We start from the raw sequence: 21,632 nt of genomic DNA on the forward strand, positions 1-21,632 counted from the left end.
GAAATATGGGAAAATTTCCAGGGTAGCATTAGGAAAAGTGGGTTATAGTTTAGGACTACTGCTACCCTCTTTAATTCCTCTGGGGAACATGAAACATATGACACTTCACAGTATCCATTATTCATTATAATATAATATTTCATGTTTTCATTACACAATGGAGCATTATCCAGAACTCTGAAATAATAGATGGAGTTATTGGCCATTTAGAGGAAGGGAGCCAGTTTGTGTAAGGCAGTAAGAGTTCCCTTGACAAACACTGCATCTTGTGTCCCAAAGTGCTTCAGCAGCAGCCAAGTGCTACCTTGAAGTGACCACATTGCATGCTGTCCGTTTCTTTCCCCATCCTTATTTCAGCCTGTTCTCTTGCAGTGGCTGAGGTGTTCTGCTATCTCAGCATCGTTAGTACAAGCAGTTGATTTCCCATTTGCTGACCTTCCAAATGAGGACTGCTGGTGCAGGTAAACCTCCTCTACCCTGCTTCCAAGAAGCAATTCGGAGGTTGCTACATTACTTTCCCATAGCTGCACTCCCAGGGCAGGCCCAGCAAAGAGTTAGAGGAGGTCAGCAGCAAGGCAGAGTTAATATTTTGATTTGGAGAGTTTAGTTGAGAATTCAGCAAAGAGTCCCAACAGCCAAGGCACAGAGTGGGATATCTCATGAGAGGGCAGAAGAGGAAGGCTCCCAATCAGCAGGACCCACACTCAACATCCAGAACGCCTACATAATGATGCGTGGCTCTGGTACGGATTCGGCAATAGATTTGTGAGGCAACACATTGGCACCATTGAGGTAGAGTTCATCATTCACAATGACGTCCTCTCCTAGCACCGTCACGTTCTCCATCCGCACCTGATGGAAAAGCAGGTCAAAGAGCTATACTTTAGATCTTTTATGATGAACAAGAACAAATATTTTGGAAGGTAAGCTTGGGCAAGGGAGTAGGTCAAGGCAGTTACTTCATATACAGAATAACCACTAACCATACTACAGATTGATACTGTAATGTGGAGGTAGAACTATTATGAAATCAACAGAATACTGGACATGATGAAATGTGTGCATCCTATACTAATATTTAAAGAATATGCAATTTAAAGTCTTATTTTGTTCACAAGAGTGAAAACTCCACCACAAACAGAACATATCCCTCTGGCTTTTGAGAATACTGCCCATTCTAGTTCACACTTCAGGAGGTACAGCCAGAATTCAGCCTTGTGGAGCCTCATCTCTGTCTTCATCAACACTCACCCATTGTCCCACGCAGGAGCTCCAGCCAACAATACAGGATTCAAGCCAGGAATGGGAACGAATGCGTGACCCTTTCAGAACAGTGCAACGCTTGATCCGGACACCATCTTCTACCACCACGCCTGCCCCAATGGTGACATTAGGACCAATACTGCAGTTTGAGCCAATCTTGGCAGTGGGGTCCTAAAATTGAGAGAACAAACCTGTATGAAAGAGAGTCTTGTACTCTTTGAACCACCTTGAAAACCAAGAAATAGCTTCCCCCTCCACTGCAGAAATTAAGTGCTTGACTGGAGTCCCAACCTTCAGCCCCCAAAACAATATCAAGAGCTACTGTTTCTCTCCTCAGTATAGGACCAATTCTATACTTGACCTGTACTGAAATGCTTACTATTCTTCAAACAGAAACAAAAATGAATTTACCACCAGTACATTCCCCATAAAGCCTTGTCCTGAGTGCAACCGCTCAGGCTGCTTTAGCCGGAGGGACTGTAGATACATGCACATGCCAGTCAGAAAGTCTTTTGGCTGCCCGATATCCATCCAGAACCCTGTGATGAAAAAAACTGCATTAATAAGGCTCACATTTTTTCTTAGACTTTATACTAGGATCACTGACATGAATTGTATAAATGGGTGGAGTGCTGGGTCTAATGTGGAAAAGATGGACATATTTCACAAGTCTAACAAAATCTTATTCACAATAACATCTGGTGGTAAACTACAAATCCAGTAACAGTTGAGAATATTTTTTCTACCACACTAATTGGTAATGAGATCCACTAGATCAAATTAAAGGACACATCTCATCCCATCTCATTTTCATCAACCAGATGCTTCTTAGTCCACAAGCAGGAAATGATATCAAAATCTCAATCTTATAAGTACTTGCCAACAATTATGATTCACAAACATCCAGCCTCAGTCTATTCCCAAAGGAAGCATATAACCATGTGTGCAGGAAAACAGTTAAATATTCAAATGCAAAGGATAACTTCAGAATATATACATTACCACATATGTACTACCACATTTATTCAAATGCTAACACTATTTAGCCTTTTAACTGCTGATCCATGGGGGATTTTGATAGTTTTGGCCCAGCTCTCTAATCTGTTAACATCATTTTGGATTCTGAGCCTGTCCTCTGGGGTATTAGGTCTCCCTCCTAATTTGGTGTCACCTGCCAACTTATCAAGGACTTGGACGATGGACTAGAAGACATGCTTGTCAAATCTGCTCCCCTGCCAGAGTATGATCCTTACCCTGGAGTTCCATGGCATACAGCTGGCCTTGCTCTGCCATCACTGGAAAAATTTCCTTCTCAATTGAAGTTGGACGCAGCTAGGAGAAAACAAAAGGTCAATCAGTTGGCCATTCCAGATGTAGGATGCGCAGTTCCCATGGACATAATAAATGCTTACTTTTACATTCAGGTCAGAAGGAGAGGGTCAACCAGAATCTAGCCCAAGCAACCCCAGTCTTCCTTATGCAATATCCTGACATTCTGGTTTCATACCTGGATTCGCTCTAACACACTTGGATTCAAGATGTACATGCCAGCATTGATCTTATTGGAGACAAAAACTTGGGGTTTCTCAACAAAGCGGTGTATGAGCCCAGTATCTGCATCACATACCACTACACCATATTTGGAAGGCTCCTCCACTTTTGTCACCTGCAAGGCAAAGTGAATGTCAGTGCCAGCCACAGGAATTAAATGCAGTTGAGTAATATATCACAAAAATTAATGTTATGCATACATGGTAATTTTTATTCTGATTCCACTTAATAATCTTTATAGAAATCTCTGGGCAAAAGTAAGATGGGAACACGACCACTAGAACCCATCTAGGTGTGGACTAGTGAGAAAAAGACATCTTGGTATGCATGTCACAATTGTCTACTTATTAATGAACATTTCTGTTCCATTTGTCAACAAGAGGTCTTCAGAACATTATAGAAGTATATGTGGTTTTTTAAATTGTAGTTTTCCAGTGCGTATACAGAACTGATGCAATTCTTGCTTTCTATAGCCTCACTTACTTCGTTGTATTCAGGTTTTGGGCAGATCTACAAGTAACAGAATTTAGAAAAGATCCTCAAACTACAGAATAATGAAACATTGCAAACACGTGGCTCATTTTGCTTAAATTCTTACCACAATTGTGCCCTCCTTTCCATGATGCCTGTGGAAGTGCACCATGTCGGTGAAGGGGAAGTCACAGATCACATCACTGTTGAGCACAAAAAAAGGCTCGGAGTTCTCGACCAACAGTTCCCGGGCAAGTGCCAGGGGGCCAGCTGCAAAGGAAACAGGAGTCATTAGTGTCTCCTTATTTGCAACCTCTCCAGAAATTGAAACATCATGCATTGCTGAGCCCACCTCAGGAAATCACTTCAGATATAGCTGTTATGTGGATTAAGTGCCCGGCCCTAGAGCCTCAGTCTAGACCCTCAGCACTAGCAAGAGCTTACAAGCTCAGTACTATACAGAGATTGAGAATCATGTTCACTGGAAGATGGTTACACTTCCTTATCCACAAAGAGAGGCCACGAGTAAAAGGAGTAAGACTGCAGTTATGTGCCTCCACTCACCTTTTGTCTTTATGATTTCTAAAAGCTACTCTCTCTAAATCCTCACTGTAAACCCACTGACCAGAAAGTAGCAGTATACGTTACCTGTGCCCAGCGGTTCCTTCTCATGTGACAGGGAGATGTGAATACCCAACTGGAAAAGAAAACAGAATTTGGGATCTCAGAATAAAAGCAATAAGCAATGTTTCTGTGTGTGGTGTACAATATGTCAATGACACTATGCTAGTGCCAAAGATTATCATTCCCATTCAGTTTTTCAGAATGCGCACAAATAAGTTGTGTTAATATTGCCCAATTAGAGCAAGCTATATATCGTAAGCATCTCACATTTTTGTGTTAATGCCTGCTGTAACCCCTCTGCTAGCAACTGACTTACATTAGATGAGATGGTTGAGTAGTATCTTATTGCTGTGTGCCTTCAAGTTGTTTCTGACTCTAAAACTTCCTTAAGTTTTCTTAAGATCCATGCCAACAGGTGTAAGGCACACTTGAACCAACACAGAAAAGATCAGACTAATAGCTGGAAGTTGCTGGCACTTTATACTAGAATAATTATTGGTTATTTTTTTCTTAGAAATACATAAAATGCCTGTGTTCAAAATAATATGCCATCAAATCACAAAAAGGCAGGTAGATATAACATTACAGTTTTCCCAAGGGAATTAATTTTGTTTTTTACCATGACTTTTGTAGCTGCTGTGTCAATAAAACTGATTCCATAAACTTTCAGTTAGAGGAAGTTAGAGAAAAAGAGCAAGCAAGTAGTGTATGTAGTAGTGCTACATACAGATGAGACAATAGTTACAGATATGCCAATACAAATAGGAATTGTTTATATACATGATGTTTAAAAATGATGAACCCAATTTCAAAGCACTATATTTCAAAATGTCAACTTGTTACAATTACTCAAAAAGTTACAAATGGTTCAATGAGTTACCAAGTTTTACTAATAATTTTGAGCTAGAAACAAATCTAAAAAATAACTGTAAATAGAGAATATCTCATTAGACCTTATGTTGCAGGATCGCCATCTTGCGAATGACTGGGTCTAGGGGCTGTTTGTGTGTGTTGTATCTAGTGATGCAAAACAATCCCTTGAAATGCTATGCAGCACCCTTTCATGAGGTAAGAGCTTCATTCATGGGAAGTTTGTGGTTGCAGAATATAGCAATTTAAAAAGAGGTCCATCTTTTTGAAACTCTGTATTTAATCTAGCTATGTTAAGTTCAATGAAAATGATAGCTTAACACTTCCTAGCTATATGCTAGTTAGTTAAAATTCAGCAACACAGATCTTAGTTTTACAAACACCCACAGTATAACTAACTTTGCAAAGTCCATCACAGATCTTTTTCATTATAAGAGACAGGCTTTGTGATTAAAGTGAGCTGTCAATTCCCCAGGTAACAAGCTCTGGAAAGTATGAGCCTAAATACTTGGTGAGATGCTCCATGAAGCAATCTGCTCCTAACTAAAGGCTACTGAGCAGCTGACTTTTTCAGAAGCTCATTCATATTAAAGAATGGTCTAATAAAGGTAAGAGAACTCTCACTTTAGATTGATGACTGTGTACAATATCCTAAATTAAAATGCAAATGCAAGCAGCTTAAGAACTGCTCCTCTCAGGGCACTTACCCTTTGCTCTTGTTCTTTCATCTCTTTCTCTAAAAGTTCTGACATATAGCTAACAGCAAGGATAACATGATTCACACCTGCCTGTCAAAAGGGAAGAAATCAACCGTCAGTCAAAACTACAGCACATTTAATTGATTCACGGGATGGAAACTGCAGCTCTCCAGGGGCTGTTGCCCTGCAATTCCTAGCAGCCCCAACCACAGTGGCCAGTGGGAAGGAACGCTGGGAGCTCTAGGTGAACAGCACCTTCAAAACCACATGATCCCAACCCTTTATCTATTCACACACATGTTTTATGTTGCTTAGCTGATAGAAAAGATATATTAATGAATTTTATTATACAGTAACAGACCAGATGTAATAGAAAAGATAAAAGTAACTTTATACACTGTGAGTGCTCAAGTCCCATTATTTACATATGAAATGGCAAAATCAAGGTTTGCCTTTTGGATTTTGGGGTGGAGGGGTATTTCCCAGCAGCGGATGCTTGAATTGATGAATACAGAATCTGCAGATATAGAGAGTCTAGGTAAAGATAAAGGTTTTCCCTTGACATTAGGTCTCATCGTGTCCGATTCTGGGGGGTTGGTGCTCATTTCCATTTCTAAGCCGAAGAGCCAGCATTGTCTGTAGACACCTCCAAGGTCAGCAAGTTCAGCAGCTCAGTGATTTAGCCCGCTGCGCTACCAGGGGCTTTACAGAGCGCTACCATACTTTTTTTCTGCCCTGTCAAGAGATGGAATATTTCTCCTACAAACCTCAGGAGTGTCAGCTTGCTTTCCTAGACATTTTCAAGTTTGTTTCGGTTCTGATGTTTGGAAAAATATGGCATTTTTGCAGCCCCTGGAGAACTAGAAATCACACTGCTAGAGTCCCCGCTCCTTACAGTCGGTCACCCTTGAGGGAAAACATCAAACTGCATACTTCTGCATTTACCCTGCAGAATTAATGCAGTTTGACACAGCTTAAACTTTCATGGCTCAATGCTATGGAATCCTTGGAGCTGCAGTTTTGCAACATCTTTAACCTTTGCAAAAGAGTGTTGTTGTTCAGTTGCTTCTGACTCTTTGTGACCTCATGGACCAGCCCACAGAGCTCCCTGTCAGCCATCGCCACCCCCAGCTTCTTCAAGGTCAAGCCAGTCACTTCAAGGCTATCATCCATCCACCTTACCCTTGGTTGCCCCCTCTTCCTTTTTCCTTCCATTTTCCCCAGCACCATTATCTTCTCCAAGCTTTCCTGCCTTCTCATTATGTGGCCAAAGTACTTAATCTTTGCCTCCAATATCCTTCCCTCCAGTGAGCAGTCAGGCATTATTTCCTGGAGTATGGACTGGTCTGATTCTCTTGCAGTCCAAGGCACTCTCACAATTTTCCTCCAACACCACAGTTCAAAACCTATTTTCTTTTACTCAGCCTTCCTTATAATCCAGGTCTCATATCCATAGGTTACAGGGAATACCACTGCTTTAACTATGTGGTCCTTCGTTGCTCTTCTCCACTCTTCACTATTTTATTGAGATTGATCACTATTCTCCTCCCAAGAAGTAAACGTCTTCTGATTTCCTGACTGCAGTGTGTGTCTGCAGTAATCTTCGTGCCTAGAAATACGAAGTCTGTTACTGTCTCCACGTTATCTAAATCCCATTTTTGAACGTAGATGATCCCTAGTTGTCCGAGTATGATTGTCTTCCAGGTATGGTGTCCTGGCGGTGGATACGTAGATGACTGTAGAGCCCTATTCTTGACCTGCATGTTCTTCCATAGTGAGGACATTGATTTCCAGGTGGAAGGCGGTCCCGATCAGAGTTGGCACGTTTTTTCCCTTTTGCCTTCCATTCATGCCTCTTCAAATTCCACAGCACTGCTGGTCACAGCAGACCTCCAGCTACAGTGCTCAAGAGCTAGGGCTTCCCAGTTCCCGTTGTATATGCCACAGTTTTTAAGGTTAGCTTTAAGCCCATCTTTAAATCCTATTATTCCACAGCACTGAGCCATGGCAGTTCAAGTGGCGTCAAACTATTAATGTAGTGTAGATCAGGTATGCGCATACTAAAGCCCGGGGGCCGGATGTGGTCCTCTGGGCGCTTCCCTCAGGCCCTCATCATTTTTCCTGTCATCTTGCCATAAGTACACAGCAGTCCGACGAATCCTTATGTCAAAAATACAGGGGAGGAAGGCATGCAGCAGCTGAGAGCCCTCTGGAGAACGCTCAGCCACCACATCTCACCCTCCTCCCGGCATTAAGACATTGCAAGTGGCCCTGCCCTTATGCCGGGAGGACAGCTTGATGATGGCACGCAGCAGCTGAGAGGCCTCTGAAGCACTCTCAGCCGCCGCCTGTCTCGTCCTCCTCCCTCCTGGCATAATGCAAAGAGGACAGCCTGAGGATCAGGGGAGGAGGATCATCGTTGTCTCACCTTCTTCCCGGCAGACCCATCCTTATACCATGCAGGGAGGACAACCTGAGGATGACCCAGACGCCGCTCTGCCCAATCCTGGCCCTGCCTTCTCCTGGGCCCTCTCCCTCCCAGGCCTGCTCCACCTAGCATGTGCCTGGCCGTCCTCCCTCCTGGTCTGGCCCATAATGCGGCCCCAAAGCAAAAAAAAAAAAAATCTGTAGAAGGGACATCCTACTTCTCCAGAAAAGGAGGCGTCTAGCCATTTCTGATGCAAGTGGGGCAGGGCATCCTTGCAGCCCCTAGAAAACTAGAAATCTGACTCCTGCGTACTGTGCACTAATTTTTCTCTCTGCACACATTTCCTGTCCCTTCAAATAGCAGGCAGGCATCCAACTGGAGAGGGAGATTCAGCATCCCTCTCCCTTGGCTTGCAGGCCCCAGGTCCCTCTTAAAGGGACCGCGCCCCTTTGTTCTCCGAGCGAGGCCTACCTTGACCAGGGCTTCCACCTGGTGCAGCAGGATGGGCTTGTTGCAGAACTCCACCAGGGGCTTGGGGGTGCTGAGGGTCAGGGGCCGCAGCCGCGTGCCGTAGCCTCCCACCAGGATCAACGCCTTCATCCTCGCCCGACGGGACCGGGCCCAGCCCTGCCGCCCTTCTCTCTCGCCCGCTCTGCCACCTCACCCGCCGCTCCGCTTCCTCCTCGCCCACGGTGCCCTGAACCCAGCTCCACAGCATCGCCGTCAACCGCCCGGCCAATCAAAACCTCTCACGTGTCCTCACTCCCCAGCCATCCAATGGCGAGAGAGAGACCCGGCCGAGTTCCTGCCCAATCGGATTGAAAGCTACCGCGTCGCCACGGCAACTGCAGAACGCTAGAAGAGGGCGACCAGGGGTGCGCGTCACATTAAGGCGCCCGATAAGACACGTCGCTCGCTAGCTCTCCTGCCGCGGCAGAGCGATGCGTTGGAGGGGGAGGGGCTTCCAAAAGGTAAAGACGCGCCCCTCGTCGAACGCCGGCGCATACGCGTGAGGTGACGCAGGCCTTAGCAACGCCGTCCTTCGCGACGCGGCCATGTTTGTAGTGGGCACTGCCCTCGCTCGCCGGCGCTGCGGAGGGAGGCCGGAGGTGAGGTGGTGCCGGTTGAGGGAAGGGATGGGAGGAAATCCGGGTGGGGGTCCCTTGAAACTGTAAAGTACCTCATAGAGCGGGCCTGGGGAAACTTAGGCCCTCCCTCCAGGGGTTTTGGACTTCAACTCCCGCCATTCCCAACAGCCTCAGGCCTTTTCCTCCCCCCACCCCCAGCGGCTGAGGAGGAAAAGGAAAGGGCCTGAGGCTGTTAGGAATGGCGGGAGTTGCAGTTCAGAACACCTGGAGGGAGGGCCTAAGTCTCCCCATCCCTGGTCTACACTGTAGAGAATAAATGCCATAGCTCGATGGGTGCTGTGGAATTGTTTGTGTTGTCATTTTACTAGGTTTTTACTAGAGTTATGTTAGGGAAAGGCTTCTCCTTAGTCTTCATACATTCCGTTTATAATTTTGCCCAAGTCCAAGTATGTCTAGGTTTCGGTTAAGCCTATTTTCGACTATGTTTATATTAGGGAAAGATTTCTCGTTAGTCATGACGTGTCAAACAGTCCCAGATATGATTTTGCTCAAGTCTTAACTCCACTTTATGACTCAATTATGGCTCATTTATACTTGGTGGCAGAGAAGACTACAATTCCCGTGACATTTGAGTTACGGCAGTAAACATGGTATCAAACTACATTAAATCTACAGTGTAGCTAACCTTCAGTCTATGTGAGAACTACATATAAATTACTGAAAGATTTCTGGAATGACAGTTGTGTTTTTTTTTTTATTCAGTTAACAAATTTTTGCCATACAAGTCTTAATTGATATACACTGGGTTGCTGTTTTATTCTGGAGAAAAGTGTGAATGTTGCAATTAATCACCTGAATTAGAATGGCCTTGCAGATTCAAGGCCTGGGTGATTCCTGCCTGGGGAAATCCTTTGTTGGGAAGTGTTAGCTGGCCCTGATTGCTCCATGTCTGGAATTCCCCGAAACTTCAGAAGTGATTGTTTTCTGGAACATGGCCATACAGCCTGGAAAACTTACAGCAACCCAGTGATTCCAGCCATGAAAACCTTTGACAACACATAGATATACATTATTCCAAAAATCACTTTACCTTAAATGACGCTTTATATATTCCTTAGATGTGTATCACCCGTTACCCATGCGCTCCCCCCCCCATTTTCCCCCTCCCTCCTGGAACAAAGATTCCAATTATGTCATCATATCGATTTAACGGTAAGGAAAGTCTGGTTCAAAATCATCTCCATCTGTTTTGTTGGTTAGAATTGACCATATACCAATCCTATACCAATCTTGTTTTGTATGACTATTCATATATTTGTTTTTCCTTTGATTAATTTAATCATTGATTATGTATTCCGAGAGATAAGATCACCAAGTTTCCACATCCCATCTTTTATTGTCTCTCCATCCTCGGGCTATTGTAGCCTGTATTGTGACGATCATATATTTTAGGATTTCTGTCCATTTATTGTTGAAAGTATTATAATGTTACAAAATTATATTGTTCATGTACCTTTAACAGGTAATATGCTTTGTCAATTTGATACAGGTGGAGCTGTGTTTGTTATATATATATTCTTTGCACTTTGCACTCTGCCTGTTTTTCTCTTTGAGTTTTGTTTTGTTCCTGCATTATGCTTCTGTATTAAATTAAGTTTGACCACATTACTTCAGGGCTTTTGTTTCTGCAGCAGCTTTATTTCTTAATACTCTGCAACCTAAGGATTTTACCTTTGCTAACAGTTGTGTTAAACTGTGTCAAGAAAACCAGCACAGAGTGTCTAGCCTGTTCTATGGTATGAGGTTTTAGGGATGCACTGTCCATTTCATATATGGCATTTGATGAAATTGACAGTGCTTAGGAAACTTTGTGGGATTGTAAAGAAGAGATGTTAGAATATGTGTTCTGCTTCTGTAATGCCACAAGAAGCTGTTCACCTCCATGTTTATTTACTTGAGGGTGCTTCCCATTGAATACAGTGAGACATAGCTCCAAATAAGGAATCCTTTGGACTGTGGATGAGTTGACTGAGTTTTCTGGAGCAGCAGCATCAGGTAGTGAGAGATGTAATTGCTGTTTGGCGCTGCTCTCTCCCAGGATGGGGACCATGGCCCTGGAACCTGCACCTTGCACCATCAAAAGCCCCGTGGCACTTCAAGTGGGAGACATGAGGACAGAACTTGGCCGGCCAGGAGTGATAGTGACCGACGTTGTGCTCCCTCATTCCCAGGTCATTGATGTAAGTGTCAATACATGAACAGGTGTGGGTGCTGATGGTTGATAGTGCATATATGTTTGTAGTCTCTGACCTGACATTAGCCTTTCAGTTGGTTTAGAGCAGAGCTTTCCAAACTGTGTGTCGCAACACAATAGTGTGTTGGCTGCAGCATGAAGATGTCACACGAAAGTAACAAGCAATTACAAAAATCTTGGAAATGTATGTTATCATATTACAAAACATACAATTTAAAAATAGATATATAAATGAAAGCTTTCGTGGTACATGTTGCATCCCCATACATTTCATTATTACAATTTTTGTATTTGTCCGTATCTCTTATAAGGGGTTGATTTAACCTCCGTTTTGCTAGTAAAACTGAATTACTGTGACATGAAACGATGCATGTCTAAAAAGCTGTCACCAACTGTCACTGTCACCAACATGAAAAGCTTGGAAATCTCTGGTTTTGAGTCTTACCTGTGAGCCTTAAAAGTCTCTACTTTGAAATTTGTCTCTGTAATCAATTCACTTTATAGCTGTAGGCAAAATTCTCTACTTGTGTTTCTGGAGCACAGAAATTGTCCTGCTGTCTTTAATACTGAGGGCTGCTGAGCAAGGGACTGAGGAATTCCTAAAACATTTCCCTGCAGTATGTTGTGTATTGTTTTTATGACTTTAGGGAATTCATTTATCTCTTATTTCAGTTACAGGAAATTATATTCAAGAATTACTATACAGCCTTTTTTACTCTCCGGGTGCAGCGCCGCAGCCTTGCAGATGGAGGAAATGAAAGCCCTTCCAAATGGGTTACATGTCTGAGGAACTACTGCTTGATGCCCAATCCACACACAGAGGAAGGTTCTCAGGACTACTTCTCCTTGTCTAGACATCAGGTCAGGACTTCAGCTTAAATTGCCATTGTGTGCAGTTGGTATATTTATTTATTTATTTTTATTTGCATCATTTCTATCCCGCCCTTCTCACCCGAAGGGACTCAGGGCGGCTTACAAAACTGGCAGAAGTCTCTTTGGCCAGTTATATTGTTTCCTGTCTGATCTAGCAAACTGCTGTCTACAATATTTTACTCTGTAAGTTTCCCTTTTTGATATGACATTCCGCAGAAAGGAGAAAGCACAGTATTAATTCTTATCAAAAAGGAACTGTCCCCTTCTCTATCTCATCTTTCCTCTGAACTGGAAAAAAGCCGCAGCCAATAAGAGGATAAAGGGATAATTTAAAACTACTGTTGCAAAAAAGCCAAGAATCAAATTGGCTGTCTATAGCCCATGTTTAGAATGTAATCTGATGCCAGCTTCATAGTTTGACCAATAGCCATGTTCTTTCAGATTCCCATTTTTTTGTTTGTGTTATACAGGGGTCCTCAAACTTTTAAAGCAAAGGGCCGGCCCACAATCCTTCAGACTGTTGAGGGGCCGAATTATCATTTGGGGAAAAAAAACCAAACAAATTCCTATGCACACTGCACATATCTTATTTGTAGTGCAAAACAACAACAATAACAATGAAAGACTAATACAATATTTAAAAATGAAAATAATTTTAACCAACATAAACCTATCAGGATTTCAATAGGAAGTGTGGACCTGCTTCTGGCCAATGAGATAGTCAGGTTAATTAGGATTGTTGTTGTTGTGTGTCTTCAAGTCATTTCAGACTTTGGGCGAGCCTAAGTCCAAAATTATTTATTTATTCATTTACTACATTTATTTACTACATTTATATCCCACCCTTCTCACCCTGAAGGGAACTCAGAGCAGCTGTATGTACATACAATATATTATATTATTAGCATAGCACAATATTAGTATTATACATTACTATATTGAACTATACCACTGTACTGTAATATTATATGTAATATATAACATATAATTAATATTATTATATGGTATTATTATTAATATTATATTGTATAAAATGATAATATTATTATTAATATCATATGTATATACAATATATTATATTATTAAAACTGATATAAAAATATTATATTATAAATGATGGCAGGGGCCAGGTAAATGACCTTGGAGGGCCGCATCCGGCCCCCGGGCCTTAGTTTGGGGACCCCTGGTGTTATACATGAAGAAGCATTTGAAGAAGTGGGGAGCTTATGCAACATTTTATGATCTTTGAGTTAGTCTAACGAGCATTTCCAAAGGGGAAGTCGTGATAGTATGTTACAGTAGAAATTACAAAAATTTCTGTGGCATACTGAAAATCAATATATTTCTTAACATGGATCATAGATAATTTCATCAGATGTCTGAAGTTTTATCCAGTATTTCTAATGTGCATATGGTTATGAAAGTAATGGATTGTAATCAGTGAGGTCAGGGTGAAAGGACAGGTGCTTTTAGGGTTAATATAAGCGATGCATGGGCAAACTTCATCCCTCCGGGTGTCTTGGACCTCAACTCCCAGAAATCCCAGTCAGCTTACTGCCTGTTAGAAATTGTGGGAGTTGGAAGTCCAAAACACCTGGAGGGCCAAAGTTTGCCCATGCCTGATAAGCCATTCACTTTTGTATATAGCGTGACAATTCAGGTGCTAGATTAATTTATGGAACACAATAAGAAACTTTCATCCCCTCCCTCTCATTAGTTAAGTCCCAGTCTATTCTTACAATGACAGCTATTGCTAATAATGGCTTGCCTCCTTTCTTTTGCCAGATGCTTTGTGATGTGGATCGGGTGGCTGCCATACGTCTTATTCTGCGCCAACCCTCTCCAGTATGGCTGCATTTTACCATTGAGGAGCTGCAGTTTTTCCCTGGAGGTCTGAAGGTAAGCTCCCATTTTTCCTAATAACATCTTTCCCTTCTTTAGCCATCCTCTCTGATTTGATTTGATTTTAAAAAATCTTTGGAACAGAATCTGTGAGCTGACAATGAATTGGATATAGGCTTACTCTGTTTCACGCTTTTCCAAGATGTTAAATTACATGAACTGGAGAAGATACTGTGCCTATTTCTCTTTCTGTATGGTAAAGTTGCCAGGAAGGATATGGTTCTCTAATGGAGACTCACGTCGTTAATCAAACCTAGCTTCCAGCATCTGTGGAGCAAAACTGATTGTCTTCTCAGCTGCTTGTCCTGGATATTCTTTTGACTTTCCAGTGTGACCCAACTGTTAAAACTGTCTCCTCCACAATATCCCATTTGTGAAGGAGCTTTGTCATCCATAGAAGAAGTGTACTGTTTGCTTTCTTGTTCTGTGTTCCATGCAACTGAATTCACATCCTGAGTATGAATGCAGCTACTAGAGCCTTTCTGTGTGAACATGGGATGCAATAGTTAGCCATGGTTTAAACTCCTTACTTAGAATAAGGTTTGCCATTGAAATTCAAGTAGAGGAAAAAAAACAGGACCTCAGACACTGTATCTCTGAAATGATTGCAAATAATCCCTTCGTCACTGTATAAATAATAATTATGTATTTTCCTGGGACAATAAAAACATCTGACCTGTCTGTCAATAGGCTCCTCTGATAAACTGATTGTGTACGGTATTATGTCTGTATCTCTGCCTGCATTTCTGCTGAAGCCTTCTTTTCTCTTCCAGAGTCCACAGAAAGGCTTTCCAGCTTGGCTCTCTCATCCATCTCCTCAGGAACGGCCAGCAAACCTGCATGAGGTAAGTATTATGGATACTGAGGCCTCTCTTCTAGTGAGGCATGTTTCTAGGTGAAGATCCCTCAAAATAATCAGTTAAAGATTGGTGACAGGCTCTTAGTGGGGAGTGGTCTTTGAAAAGATGTGAAGAAGTATCCAAAAATTAGGAGGAGAAATTGCCAATCTGAATATGATTGCTCTTTGCTTCCAGGATCTGCCTGATGCTGATAAAGTATCTTCTGAAGTGCAGCAAATGTGGGTCCTAACAGAGATGCTCCAAGCCAGCCAGCCAGCATCACGGATTGGGCGCTTTGATGTTAGTTTCCTTTTGCTTGCTGTCATGGTTGTTCATTCCTCATTTAATAATTAGCTAGTCTGGTTAAAGATATGTTCCTCTGGATAAGTAGGCTACCCTTCATCTTCAGATTATACATCCAGGCATTACTGACTGAAATGACATGAGAAGAGCCTTGTTGAGTTGAGCTCTACTTACATTAGATGTAGACGTTGTGGAAATCTCTAATGGAGGGAATTTCTGGGTAGTGTAAAATTTATACTTGTTCTTCTACAGTCGGAGTAAAGAAAATTCAGCTCATATGCAGCATGTACTGTACTTTTCAAAAAAATTAGCAAAATGCTTGCTTGCCCCCAAAGCACCGTGTTCTGGAGCTAAAATAGCCCAATGAGATAAAAACATTGTGAAAAACACCTTGACTTCTGGAGAGTGTTGTGAGACATTCTGGAGGGAAAGGGTTTTTTCCCTGAATGTGCAGCCAGGAGTATAATTTTTCAGGGTCCCCTGGTCATTTTTGTGTTTCCCGGTTCTTGATAGTTCTACCCATTGTACATAGTTTAAGGTGACTTCTACAAAGCTTTCCCATTCTAACTGGCAGTGAGGGAGCGGGCAGGGGGAGGAGCAGGAAAGAGGAGAAAAGCTTGGAGGAGGGAGGAGGAGGAGGAGGAGGAGGAAAGCGCAGAGCCCCTCTGTATGCCCCAAGGACTCTGTGGAGCACACTTTGAGAACCGCTGTACTAGACTATTGTAGCTCTAGTGAGCACAGGGTCTGTTGAGAATAGAAATAACAATCATAAAGTTTGCTGAACCTTTGCTAAAATAATAATCTGTATCTGTTTCAGGTTGATGGCTCCTATGATCTTAACCTCCTGTCCTATACTTGAATTCTCCCTGATCCAGAAGTAGGCAAGGAATCTCAGAGGTGAATTTACTGGATAGCATCCCTGCAATTGTGGGACAGTTTTGTGGCAGAAGAAGAAGTTGAGTTAAATCTGCCAGCTTCAAGTTCCAGTCCTTCCCCTTTCTGTTGTTCAGAGATGTCTTCACTGGAATCTCTCTCTGTCTCCTCTCAACTAGGTCACATGTATAGAACATTTTTATTTTGCACTAGACCAGGAAAGGTTGGATTACCTGGACAGAAGGTGCCTTACTTGGGGTTTTCATCTCCTGCTTTGCTTTTCCAAGCCCTGCTCCTTCATGCATGTTTTTAAAGGACAAAACTAAGCATCTTCTTCAAGAAACTAGTACACAGTGGCAGTTTTTCATTTTGTTAAGGGAATGGCCTTGAGAACATGTTGTTCCTCAGTCCAATGCTTGGAATTCCAGAGAAACTAGAGTTCAGTTATGATTTTCTTAGCTGTGGCTACCTCACATGTAACCAGAGAGTGTCAGTCTTTTATTTTCAGTATTTTGGAAACAGTGAGAGAAACTTCTTGAAAGCTTATTGGGTCCTTATTATTCCCAAAGAAAGGATGGGAAGCAAGTGTTCATTTAGGTGTTTCCTGGCTCCTTTGTGAGCAGTAATTATGAATGAAGGGCAGTCCAATAATATTTGTGTGAGCACTTGGTGCCTTGTCTTAAAAAAGATGAGAACAAGCTAGCCACTGGTCTATTAGTCCTAGACTTGACATCCTTGAAGCTAGCAGTGACTTTAACTGCAATAGTCAACAGTTTTGTGTAGCAAAAATATAAAATGAAAGTGCTAGCTTACAGTTTGTAGGTCAAATTGTAGCTGTATTTTGATTTTCAGTTGAGCCCCCTTATGATTTCTTATAACAATATACATTTCAAAAAACAAAGTTATGTTGGGAAACCTGCCTGCAAATGTTTTGGAACATACCTTATAGAAAGTCAAATTGCATCACAAATAGTTACCACCAATGTATTCCTTAAACTTTTTGTTATTTATTTTCTATTCCAATTGCTTAGCTGACCTCTGTTGTCAATCATTTCTGCTGGCTGACCAGTTGCACTCCGACACTAACTGTTGAGAATGGCAATTGATTTTTATGGGGAAAGTCTGGGTTCAGATTTCTGCAGTATTCCTACTTTGAGAAAGGACTTTCAGCTGACCTATTGGCACAGCAAAACTAAAGTTGCCCCTCTAATGGCTACTGTGTCCATTTAGGAAGAGAATATTTGATCTCTTTCCCTGTTTCTGTTGTGGCACTCTGCTCACAGACAAATGTTTATTTTCTTGTGGTGAATTATACTTCCTGTAGTATCTGTACAATCTGTAGTCATCTGATGCAGTATACTGCAGGACAGAATGAATTACTACAGTATGATCTGCAGCTATTGTATGTTTTTAATGCTGGACATTAGATCTCAGGAGGAACTTTACTCTGTTTCTTTTATCTGTGTACTTTCTTCCCTGTTATTTATTATGAACTATTTATGTTATTTATAGCTTGAAAGGACTGCACTGGTCTTCAAAACCATTGTATTAAATCAGGGTTGATGATGTGTCAGTCTTTCTCTGCAGAAAGTCCCAAATAAATGATAAATCATTTATTTATTTCATGTGCTTATTATAACCATATAAAAGAAAGTATTAATTCTTATCAATGTAATTAAATATGTTAAGTTTATTTATGAATCTGTGCGGGGGTGGCGACAATGCCAATTCTTTTTCCCTTGCCTGGGAATTAAGGCAGCAGTGGTATGCTGGAATTATGATTGACAAGTAAATTAGCACAAAAAGGCATCAGTAAGGATTCTGATATAGGAGGTGTTTCAAGGGGGTGACACTATGACTTATCACACTGGGTAATATCAAACCTAGTGGCACCATTAGTGGAATAGAGTCACTGAGATAAGAGAGGACTGCAAAACACCCAAGTACAGAAAATAATGTGTACCTTGAACACCCACTGGGTGAATTCATCACTGTCTCTCAGAGGAAGGCAAAATCTGAATAAATCTTGTCAAGAAAACCCTATGGTATCTTTGCCTTAGGGTAGTCATAAGTCCGAAACCACTTGAAAATACACAATAACACATTGTTCATTAGCAGATCATAATTAGGTGATAGCAATCATACATGGAGGAACCGATTAAGACAAGGTGTTAGGTTGTATTCCTGATTTAGTTCACAGAAGACAATGGACACCGCCATATGGTCCAGTTCAAATCAGATAACCTGGATTTTATATGGCAGAATAGAAGGGGCCAGAGATGTTAAATATGCCAATAATGTCATAGTATTTGCAGAAAATACCAAATACTTGGTACGATGATTGAAGAAAGTCTAGGCAGAAAGTGCAAAGGCAGGTTTAAAAGTGAACATTATGACAAAACAGTAATGTCTATACATGATTTACATAACTTTAAATCAGACTATTAAGACATAAGTATAGTTCATGATTTTTCATACCTTGGCTCAGACATAAGGAAACTAGTCAAGAAATCAAAAGAAGACTAGGGGTTTGTCTGTGGTATAGAATAGATGTAGTTTGACACCACTTTACCTGGCTTGATACTATGCTATTCTGGGGGTTGCAGTTGATGAGACACCAGCATATTTTGGCAGAGAAGGCTTAGAGCCACATTAATAACTGGGGCGGCATACAGGGAGCGTACTACCCCCCTGCTAAGCCAGCTCCACTGGCTGCCAATATGCTATCAAGCTCAATTCAAAGTGCTGGTTTTGACCTATAAAGCCCTAAACGGTTCTGGCCCAACTTACTTGTCCGAACATATCTCCTCTTATGAGCCATCTAGAAATCTTAAGATCATCCGAAGAGGCCCTGCTCTCGATCCCACTGGCCTCGCAAACACGGCTGGTGGGAACGAGGGACAGGGCCTTCTTGGTAGTGGCTCCCCGGCTGTGGAATCATAGAATCATAGAATAGTAGAGTTGGAAGAGACCTCATGAGCCATCTAGTCCAACCCCCCGCTAAGAAGCAGGAAATCTCATTCAAAGCACCCCCGACAGATGGCCATCCAGCCTCTGCTTAAAAGCCTCCAAAGAAGGAGCCTCCACCACAGTCCAGGGGAGAGAGTTCCACTGCCGAACAGCCCTCACAGTGAGGAAGTTCTTCCTGATGTTCAGGTGGAATCTCCTTTCCTGTAGTTTGAAGCCATTGTTCCGCGTCCTAGTCTACAGGGCAGCAGAAAACAAGCTTGCTCCCTCCTCCCTATGACTTCCCCTCACATATTTATACATGGCTATCATGTCTCCTCTCAACCTTCTCTTTTGCAGGCTAAACATGCCCAGCTCTTTAAGCCGCTCCTCATAGGGCTTGTTCTCCAGACCCTTAATCATTTTAGTCGCCCTCCTCTGGACACTTTCCAGCTTGTCAACATCTCCCTTCAGCTGCGGTGCCCAGAATTGGACACAGTATTCCAGGTGTGGCCTGACCAAGGCAGAGTAGAGGGGGAGCACCCTCCCTAGCAACATCCGATAAGCCCCAACTCTTCTGGGCTTTAGAAAGGCTTTAAAGACGTGGCTATGTGCCCAAGCATTCAATAAATAAAAATTTTAATCGACATGGTCTGAATCAAGGTTTAAGCACGAGGTCCTGGATGAATGGATTTAATACATAGATGTTTTAAATTTTATAATGTGTTTTAATAGTGTTTTATTAATTGCTTTGTATGTATTGTTTTGCTTTTAATGACTGTATTTTGGGCATTGAATTTTGCTGACTTTTGTAAGTCACCCTGAGTCCCTTCGGGTGAGAAGGGCGGGATAAAAATGCTGTAAATAGAAACCTTATAAAACTACATCTCCCAGAGTTTTATAGCATTGAGCCGTGACCGCTAAAGTGGTATCAAAGTGCATTATTTTTAAAGCACAAAATACACCCTAGGACTTAGGAAGGTAGTTATAAAGATAATCAAAGGTTAGGATATGTGACAGAATACACAGAAATATCCATGCCATGGCATGTCCCATTTCTGTGTATGGTTTTGAAAGCTGAAGAGTAAAGAAAGTGGCTAGGAAGGTAAAGGTAAAGGTTTCCCCCGATATTAAGTCTAGTCGTGTCTGACTCTGGGGGTTGGTGCTCATCTCCATTTCTCAGCCAAAGAGCCAGTGTTGTTCATAGATGCCTCCAAGGTCATGTGGCCAGCATGACTGCATGGAGCGCCATTACCTTCCCGCCAGAGTAGTACCTATTGATCTACTCACATTTGCATTTTTTCAAACTGCTAGGTTGGTAATGGCTGTCTATGGAGTCATGCCGGCCACATGACCTTGGAGGTGTCTACGGACAATGCCATCTCTTCGGCTTAGAAATTGAGATGAGCACCAACCCCCAGAGTCGGACACAACTAGACGTGAATGTCGGGGTAAACCTCTACCTGTACTAGGTTGGCAGAAGCTGGGGCTAACAGCGGGAGCTCACCCCGCTCCCCGGATTTGAACAAGTTTAGCAGCTCAGAATTACGAGGGTTGAATGAAAAACAATGTCTCCACCTTCGTCACTCTTCAACAGATGGCAGTACTGGTATGCGACAGGTACTGGCTTGTTCAGTAGACTTTCCTCTACAGTTCCATTTGGCGGGAAGCCTTAGCATTGAACGGTTGTATTGTTAAAGTGCGAAGTATGGAACCCTGCGCAGACGGTCGGTCAATGTGACTTAAGCAACATGCAGTCATTGAATTCTTGACAGCAGAAAGTGTCACCCCAAAGGAGATTCATCAGAGAATGCAAGCTGTTTATGGTGATTGTGTTGATGTGAGTACTGTGCATTGTTGGGCGAGTAAGTTTAAAGCTGTTGAGGTGGGAAAATCTGACTTGCGTGACAAACAAAGAGTTGGACGTCCTGCGACAGCAACCACAGTGTTTCACAAGCAAAAGTTTGACAGATTGATTCAGGACAATCGTCGTATCACTCAGAGAGAAATTTCAAGCATAATCAGCATTTCACAAGAACATTTGAGTCACATTATTGCTTGGCTTGGCTATCAGAAGATCTGTGCACGATGGGTACCCAGGATGCTGATGCCTGAAATGAAAGCGCACAGATTTGAAATTTGCCAGGAACTCCTCTCACCTTACGAGAATGAAGGTGACGCCTTTCTCCATTCAATTGTGACAGGAAACAAAATGTGGGTACACCATTATGACCCAGAGAAGAAGCGTCAGTCTATGGAATATCGACACAAAGACTTGCCCCAGAAAAAGAAATTCAAGACACAGCCCTCAGTTGGAAAAACCATGGCAACAGTGTTCTGGGATGCAGATGGTGTTATCCATGTTGATTTCCTTGAATGTGGAACAATAAATTCAGAGCGTTACACCGCTGTGAACTTTGAAACGACAGCTAACAAGGGTCCGAAAAGAAAAGAGATGCCTTCATCCCTAGCACTGGGCTGGCATCCGCAAGAGGGCTCCAGAGCAAGGCCTCTTTCTGGGGCGTCGGAGGGGCAGGCGAGGGCGCTGACCCATGGCCAGAGGCGGAGGGAGGGAGGGAGGGAGGGAGGGAGGGAGGGGGCGGACTGCATTTCCCAGGCTCCTCCGGAACCGTGAGCCCTGGGACCGGG

General features: G+C 42.6%; 2 protein-coding genes across 4 annotated transcripts; one reads left to right on the plus strand and one right to left on the minus strand.

Moving 5' to 3' along the window:
• Positions 1 to 115: 115 nt before the first annotated feature.
• On the minus strand, positions 116 to 8,653 carry gmppb (GDP-mannose pyrophosphorylase B). The gene is made up of 9 exons (XM_003217547.4): positions 8,377 to 8,653; positions 5,487 to 5,567; positions 3,934 to 3,982; positions 3,413 to 3,555; positions 2,771 to 2,929; positions 2,517 to 2,595; positions 1,675 to 1,802; positions 1,252 to 1,434; positions 116 to 852 (listed from the first exon to the last, which is right to left on the minus strand). The coding sequence occupies exons 1-9, from the start codon at positions 8,503 to 8,505 to the stop codon at positions 721 to 723; spliced, it is 1,083 nt and encodes a 360-aa protein (XP_003217595.1). The 5' UTR covers positions 8,506 to 8,653; the 3' UTR covers positions 116 to 720.
• Positions 8,654 to 8,779: 126 nt separating this feature from the next.
• On the plus strand, positions 8,780 to 17,651 carry nicn1 (nicolin 1, tubulin polyglutamylase complex subunit). 3 transcript variants are annotated; one of them, XM_008105012.3, is made up of 7 exons: positions 8,780 to 8,876; positions 11,092 to 11,233; positions 11,920 to 12,108; positions 13,906 to 14,019; positions 14,796 to 14,867; positions 15,057 to 15,161; positions 15,982 to 17,651. In XM_008105012.3, exons 2-7 carry the CDS (start codon positions 11,093 to 11,095, stop codon positions 16,021 to 16,023), a joined length of 663 nt encoding a protein of 220 aa, XP_008103219.1. In that variant the 5' UTR covers positions 8,780 to 8,876; position 11,092; the 3' UTR covers positions 16,024 to 17,651. The 3 variants fall into 3 exon arrangements, with proteins under 3 accessions (XP_008103219.1, XP_003217650.2, XP_008103220.1); XM_003217602.4 differs by lacking the exon at positions 8,780 to 8,876 and adding an exon at positions 8,883 to 9,014; XM_008105013.3 differs by lacking the exon at positions 8,780 to 8,876 and adding an exon at positions 8,883 to 9,014 and having other exon boundaries at positions 11,977 to 12,108.
• Positions 17,652 to 21,632: the final 3,981 nt, after the last annotated feature.

This window comes from Anolis carolinensis, chromosome 2 (assembly GCF_035594765.1).
Source record: "Anolis carolinensis isolate JA03-04 chromosome 2, rAnoCar3.1.pri, whole genome shotgun sequence".
Classification (NCBI taxonomy): Eukaryota; Metazoa; Chordata; class Lepidosauria; order Squamata; family Dactyloidae; genus Anolis; species Anolis carolinensis.